The sequence below is a fragment of the Nomascus leucogenys genome, chromosome 3 (assembly GCF_006542625.1).
Source record: "Nomascus leucogenys isolate Asia chromosome 3, Asia_NLE_v1, whole genome shotgun sequence".
Classification (NCBI taxonomy): Eukaryota; Metazoa; Chordata; class Mammalia; order Primates; family Hylobatidae; genus Nomascus; species Nomascus leucogenys.
In genome coordinates, this window is record NC_044383.1 from 39,614,964 (window position 1) to 39,623,098 (window position 8,135).

The 8,135-nt window shown below is 42.5% G+C and overlaps 1 protein-coding gene across 1 annotated transcript; it reads left to right on the forward strand.

Annotated features, from left to right (window-relative positions):
- The first annotated feature begins 323 nt into the window (after positions 1–323).
- On the forward strand, positions 324–3,173 carry LOC100599403 (putative PIP5K1A and PSMD4-like protein). Its single transcript, XM_012505655.2, is given in 2 exon segments — positions 324–2,286; positions 2,289–3,173. Coding segments are annotated over 2 exon segments (2,730 nt in total). The 3' UTR covers positions 3,056–3,173.
- The last annotated feature ends 4,962 nt before the right edge of the window (positions 3,174–8,135 follow it).

Consider the following 8,135-nt stretch of genomic DNA (forward strand, 5'->3'; position numbering starts at 1 on the left):
TTTCAGATGTGGCTTGGTCTGGACGCAAGGTCCCAGCAGCCAGCTTAAGCTTACTCTTCTGTGAAAGGGGAAAGTATCCTCTGTGGAAAGCGGTTAAACTTGTGGAGGGGGTGCGAGACGTGAGTTCTGCCCCATGCCAGGCTAATGGTGTGGCCTTCAGCTGGTCCAGCAGCCGGCTCGACGTGTCTGAGGGAGGCCCCGGAGGGGGTGGGGGGTGGCCCACAGAACGCGGGTTCTGTAAAGAGACGTTGGTAACGTCTCCGAGAAGAGGAAGAGCGGGATTGAAAGACAGCCAGGCCGCTGAGGGCGAGGGGGCTGCCAAGATGGCGTCTGCCTCCTCCGGGCCGTTGTCTTCGGTCGGTTTTTCATCCTTTGATCCCGCGGTCCCTTCCTGTACCTCGTCCTCAGCATTTGGAATCAAGAGACCCATGGCATCTGAGGTGCCTTATGCCTCTGGCATGCCCATCAAGAAAACAGGCCATAGAAGTGTTGCTTCCTCAGGAGAGACAACATATAAAAAGACAACCTCATCAGCCTTGAAAGGTGCCATCCAGTTAGGCATTACCCACACTGTGGGGAGCCTGAGTACCAAACCAGAGCGTGATGTCCTCATGCAAGATTTCCACATGGTGGAGAGTATCTTCTTTCCCAGTGAAGGGAGCAAACTGACCCCTGCTCATCACTACAATGACTTTAGTTTCAAGACCTATGCACCTGTTGCCTTCCGCTACTTCCGGGAGCTATTTGGTATCCGGCCCGATGACTACTTATATTCCCTCTGCAGTGAGCCGCTGATTGAACTCTGTAGCTCTGGAGCTAGTGGTTCCCTGTTCTATGTGTCCAGCGACGATGAGTTCATTATTAAGACAGTCCAACATAAAGAGGCGGAGTTTCTGCAGAAGCTGCTTCCAGGTTACTACATGAACTTCAACCAGAACCCTCGGACTTTGCTGCCTAAATTTTATGGACTGTACTGTGTGCAGGCAGGTGACAAGAACATTCGGATTGTGGTGATGAACAATCTTTTACCAAGATCGGTAAAAATGCATATCAAATATGACCTCAAAGGCTCAACCTACAAACGGCGGGCTTCCCAGAAAGAGCGAGAGAAGCCTCTTCCCACATTTAAAGACCTAGACTTCTTACAAGACATCCCTGATGGTCTTTTTTTGGATGCTGACATGCACAATGCTCTCTGTAAGACCCTGCAGCGTGACTGTTTGGTGCTGCAGAGCTTCAAGATAATGGATTATAGCCTCTTGATGTCAATCCATAATATAGATCATGCACAACGAGAGCCCTTAAGCAGCGAAACACAATACTCAGTTGATACTCGAAGACCAGCCCCCCAAAAGGCTCTGTATTCCACAGCCATGGAATCCATCCAGGGAGAGGCTCGACGGGGTGGCACCGTGGAGACCGATGACCACATGGGTGGCATCCCTGCCCAGAATAGTAAAGGGGAAAGGCTTCTGCTTTATATTGGCATCATTGACATTCTACAGTCTTACAGGTTTGTTAAAAAGTTGGAGCAATCTTGGAAAGCCCTGGTACGTGACGGAGACACTGTCTCAGTGCATCGCCCACGCTTCTACGCTAAATGATTCCAGCGCTTCATGTGCAACACAGTATTTAAGAAGATTCCCTTGAAGCCTTCTCCCTACAAAAAGTTTCAGTCTGGCTCATCTTTCTCTCAATGAGCAGGCTCCAGTGGCAACTCCTGCATTATTTACCAGCCACTGGTCTCTGGGGAACACAAGGCACAAGTGACAACAAAGGCGGAAGTGGAGCCAGGCGTTCACCTTGGTCGTCCTGATGTTTTACCTCAGATCCCACCTTTGGAGGAAATCAGTGAGGGCTCGCCTATTCCTGACCCCAGTTTCTCACCTCTAGTTGGAGAGACTTTGCAAATGCTAACTACAAGTGTGGACAACAGTGAGTATATGCAGAATGGAGACTTCTTACCCACCCGGCTGCAGGCCCAGCAGGATGCTGTCAACATAGTTTGTCATTCAAAGACCCGCAGCAACCCTGAGAACAACGTGGGCCTTATCACACTGGATAATGACTGTGAAGTGCTGACCACACTCACCCCAGACACTGGCCGTATCCTGTCCAAGCTACATACTGTCCAACCCAAGGGCAAGAGCACCTTCTGCACGGGCATCAGCGTGGCCCATCTGGCTCTGAAGCGCCGACAAGACAAGAATGACAAGATCCGCATCATTGCCTTTGTGGGAAACCCGGTGGAGGACAATGAGAAGGATCTGGTGAAACTGGCTAAACACTCAAGGAGGAGAAAGTAAATGTTGACATTATCAATTTTGGGGAAGAGGAGGTGAACACAGAAAAGCTGACAGCCTTTGTAAACACGTTGAATGGCAAAGATGGAACCGGTTCTCATCTGGTGACAGTGCCTTCTGGGCTCAGTTTGGCTAATGCTCTCATCAGTTTTCCGATTTTGGCTGGTGAAGGTGGTGCCATGCTGGGTCTTGGTGCCAGTGACTTTGAATTTGGAGTAGATCCCAGTGCTGATCCTGAGCTGGCCTTGGCCCTTCGTGTATTTATGGAAGAGCAGCGGCAGCGGCAGGAGGAGGAGGCCCGGCAGGCAGCTGCAGCTTCTGCTGCTGAGGCCAGGATTGCTACGCCTGGGACTGAAGACTCAGATCATGCCCTGCTGAAGATGACCATCAGCCAGCAAGAGTTTGGCCGCACTGGGCTTCCTGACCTAAGTAGTATGACTGAGGAAGAGAAGATTGCTTATGCCATGCAGAAGTCCCTGCACGGAGCAGAGTTTGGCCAGGCGGAATCAGCAGACATTGATGCCAGTTCAGCCATGGACACATCTGAGCCAGCCAAGGAGGAGGATGATTACGACGTGATGCAGGACCCTGAGTTCCTTCAGAGTGTCCTAGAGAACCTCCCAGGTGTGGATCCCAACAATGAAGCCATTTGAAATGCTATGGGCTCCCTGGCCTCCCAGGCCACCAAGGACGGCAAGAAGGACAAGAAAGGAGGAAGACAAGAAGTGAGACTGGAGGGAAAGGGTAGCTGAGCCTGCTCAGGGGACTGCATGGGAAGCACGGAATATAGGGTTAGATGTGTGTTATCTGTAACCATTACAGCCTAAATAAAGCTTGGCAAATTTTTTCCTTTTTTGCTTCAAAAAAAAAGAAAAGAAAAGAAATCCCGATGCCTAAATCTGACCCCTGAAATGCTGATGGGCTTCATCTGAGCTGTGTGATCTCTCATGTGCAGCTAAGGTTGAGAAACACTAACACAAAATAATTAACATTAGAATCACCAGGAAGCTTTAATAACATTTCAAATACCTGGACCCAACCCCTAAAGATTATAATTTAATTGGCCTGGGACTCAGGTACTGATATTTTTCAAAAGCTCACAAGGTAATTCTGAAATTCAGCAAAAGTTGAGAACCACCTATTCAGATTAAGTGACTTGCCCAATGTCGCCGGGTGCATCAGACTTTACTGCCTTCCTTACACAGGGGCTGTGAATGAAATATGGCTATGGAAAGCGATTGTTGAGTAATGTGTTATAAAGTATGGTGGTGATGATGATGATGACAATGATGACAATATTTCTTGAGTGTGTCCTATGCACCAGGCACTATGCTAAGCATTTTATGAGCTTAATCTTATTGAATCTTCAACATTAGCCTGCTGGTATTATTTTCCCTTTTCCTTGATTATAATATGTCATCAGTTGAGGACTATCAATTTAATAACAGTTATTAGAGGCTATTGCTTGTTAATAGGAAAATATTTATTCAGTCCTCTAGAGACAAAGATTTGCTTTGATTAGAATAAATGTAAATTTTGATTTAACATGAAATACAAATAAACATGTGTGATGCTATCAATGCAAATCACTCATCCCATGTGATATCAAATAAACAGATACCTTCTATGTAGCCCTCCAAGTTCACCTACATTCACAAATGTCACTTATGTCTCATACTGAGGTATCCATACTGGGCCTGGAAGCTGGCAAGTTTATTTAAACACATTCCATTTCAGGAATAATAAAATGCAGGGAAAATGTGTATCTTTGAGTCACAGAATCATGGTATTATTCTTATCTTCAGGTGAGGCTTTAAAAGATTAAGTGACTTGCCCAAAGTCCCAGGGTTCATTCTACAGCCAAGCCAGAAATAACAACCCAGTGCCCCTGATGCTGGAGTTCTCCAGAAGCTCCTCTACTGACATATTTTCCACTGACAAACTTTCCTTGACAAGAATAAAGTAGTCTGTCAGAACAAAATTTTGCCAGCTGTGTCTACTGCCGGCACTTGGAAATAGGAGTCCCATGGGGTTTGCAAACAAATGAAAGCAGTGGTGGGCTTGCAAGACCTCACCAGGCCTTAGAGTTCAGTTGATATGTCTCTCAATGCAATGCAGGAACTAATTTTAAAGCATTTTGAAACAAGCACAATAACTGAAAATTCTGAGTTCAACAAGAAACAAATGCATTTAATCTTTGAAGAAAAATCAAGTCAATTAAGAAATGAAAATAGGTTGAGACTAGAAGAATAAGAATGGAAATGATCGATTGGAGAAGTTTTCAGCCTTGAACAGGCCATTAGCAAATGGTCAGTATGACCACATTTATCTGATATTATTTGGTCCTTTTCTTTCTTTTAAAAGTACTATTTGGTTATAAGAATCTTAAATGCTGGCTGGTGCAGTGGCTCATGCCTGTAATCTCAGCACTTAGGGAGACTGAGGCTGGAGGATCACTTGAGCTCAGGAGTTTGAAACCAACCTGGGCAACATGGCGAGACCTTATCTCTACCAAAAGTAAAAAAAAATAGTTGGACATGGTGGCATGAGCCTGTAGTCCCAGCTACTTGGGAGGCTGAGGTGGGAGGATCACTTGAGCCTGGCAGATGGAGGCTGTGGTGAACTGTGATCTTGCCAAGACCATGTCTCAAAAAAAGAAAGAAAGAAAGAAAGATAAGAAAAAAGAAAATTAAACACCATTTTTTTTAAAAAAGCAACAAAGAAAATTTGGACATTAAGAGAATAAACATTCCCATTAATCCCATCTCCACTCTCCTAAGAGATCATCAGTTTAATGCCTGCTTTTCCAAAAATATATGTCTAAAAATGATTTCTCTTTCTTAAAGAGAAAGTATATATCTATAGTCTTAACTTTCCTTTTTCTTTCCAACTATATAAATATAGTGGCCACCATACATTATTTTAAGCAGAAGGTAAATTAAATGATCCACTGCGAACATTTTGGATTTCTTTTGTAGCTCCCAATGTTTGTTTGGCAAGATAGAAATGTCCTTAAATGCATCCTTATTGTCCCAGCTTTAGTAAAATTCTATTTATAAATCAAATCCAAAGTAACCAGAGATGTTGGCATAATCTTTGGTCTTCTCTGCCAGTACAGAGAAATCTCAATTTGTGGTTTCCAACATTTGTAAGGTGGTAAATAGCAACCTCCCTCCACTGTTCCTCCCGCCTCAAGTCAGCAGGGTGCTGGTAAACTGGCTTGGGTGGGAGTGAGGGGAACCCCTGGTGTGTCGTGTTTACTGATTTCCATTGGGTAAATGCTCCACGATTGGCTCACAAAATTTCCTAATATTTAACAATTGGTGTTGAACTGTTCTAACACATCAGTGTCAAGCCATTCGATGACCAATTATGGCACATATATGACCCTTTTATCTTGATATAACACTCTTGCAGGCTTATTTCATACATGTAGTCACTGCACCTACAAGAAAAGTATAGCGGAACGAATGACTCAAAGCCAAAAAATGTGGGGAAAAGTGAATTAGACAACATCTCTCTCATATTTCTCTGTTTATGAGAGGAAATCCTAGCATGTAACTTCTAAGTATGATGCAGTTCTTCTGTAGACATATAGGTATCAGTATTATGCTAACATTTTTTCTTTTCCTAGATAAAAATAAAGTAGCCCACAAGTCTGGTTTTATGTTATGTTAACACTCATTAGGTATTCTTTGCAATTTTCCCTTTTGCAGCTGTTAAATCACTTATGCCTTCAATATTTTTTCCTGCATAATGATTTTTTTACAGAAGCTAATACAGTAAGCATTTTAAAGTATTACCAGTTGTGACATTGAAATAATGAGACTTTAAAGTCCAACCATGTATCTGGAAATATAGGAATACTATTCATTTATTTTTTAGAAGACCACACACACATGCTAATGAGGATGCCATTGCTTAAAATGTTTTGGAAATTCTCTTTAGGAATTGCTTTTGGCACAAGATTATGCAGTATGGATGAATATTAGTTTCACTGCCCTAATAGTGGTGCTTCATATTTTTCTAATTAAAAGTATAAAATACAACCTCTAATAAAGGGTAAAGAGCTTCTTCTTTCTTTTGATGTTGATGTTGATTCAGAAGATCTGGACTCAAGTTTAACCTCTGCCACCTACTTGTTTTATACTCTGCATATCCCTTAACTGCTCCTAACCTCGCTTTCCTCCTCTGCAATTTGAGAATAAAAGTACACTCATGCATTGCTTAACAGCGGGGATGTGTTCTGAGAAACACATTGTCAGGTGACTTCATTGTTGTGTGAACATCATAGAGTTTACTTACACAGCCTAGATGGTATAGCCTACCCAACACCTAGGCTAGCCCCTATTGCTTTGGGGCTACAAACCTGTGCAGCATGTTCTGAATACTGTAGGCAATTGTAGCACAATGATAAGTGTTTGCGTATCTAAAACATATCTCAGTATAGAAAATGTACAGTAAAAATATGTATAATCAATAAAAAATGGTACATCTGTATAGGGCACTTATCATGAATGGAGCCTGCAGGAATGGAAGTTGCTCTGGGTGAGTCAGTGAGTGAGTGGTGAGTGACTGTGAAGGCCTAGGACATGACTGTATGCTACGGTAAACTATAAACACTGTACACTTAGGCTACACTAAATTTATTTTTAAAAATTCCTTTCTTCAATAATAAATTAACCTTAGCTTACTATAGTTTTTTACTTTATAAATTTCTATTTTTATTAACTTTTTGACTCTTGTAATCACACAGCTTAAAACACAAACACATTGTACAGTTGTACAAAATATTTTCTTTATATTCTTATTCTGTGATATGGTTAGGCTTTGTGTTCCCACCCAAATCTCACCTTGGATTGTAATAATCCCTACGTGTCAAGGGCGGGGCGAGGTAGAGATAATTGAAACATCAGGGCAGTTTCCCCCATACTGTTCTCATGGTAGTGAAAAAGTCTCACAGGGTCTGATGGTTTTATAAATGGGAGCTCCCCTGCCTAAGCTCTCTTGCCACCCCCACGTAAGACAAGACTTTGCTCCTCATTCGCCTTCCACCATGATTGTGAGGCCTCCTCAGCCATGTAGAACTGCGAGTCAATTAAACCTGTTTCTTTTATACATTACCCAGTCGCAGGTATGTCTTTATTAGCAGCGTGAGAACAGACTAATACATTCTGTAAGCTTTTTCAATTTTTAATGTTTTGTTATTTTATTTACCTTTTAAACTTTTTTGTTAAAAACTAAGACACAAACACACACATTAGCCTACCAGGGTCAGGATCATTAATATCACTGTCTTCCGCCTCCACATCTTGACTCACTGGAAGGTCTTCAGGGACAGGAACATGCATGGAGCTGTCGTCTCCTGTGATAGCAATGCCTTCTTGTTGATACCTCCTGAAGGACCTGCCTGAGGCTATTTTACAGTTCTAAAAAAAAATAAGTAGAAGGAGTATACTTTAAAATAATGATAAAAAGTATAGCATAGTAAATACTAGGTGATAAGAATTTTTCAGCTCCATTATAATCTTCTGGGACCACTGTCATATACGTGGTTTATCATTGACTGAAATGTCATTGTGTGGGGCATGACTGCACCTGCTCCAGGAGTTGTCCTGAAGATTAAATAATACAAGGCATTGTGATAACACCTTGTGAAATGAAACACGCTATCCAAATGAAAGTCATCATTGGTCCAGCTTGATTAGAATTGAATGGGCTTGGCTATTTCCAAAATTCAGATGTATTCCCTGAAAGCATAAATGTTCCATCATCCAAAAAAGTGTTTGTAGTGTAAAAAGAAATATGTTTGGTCTTTGTCCCAGTTCTTGG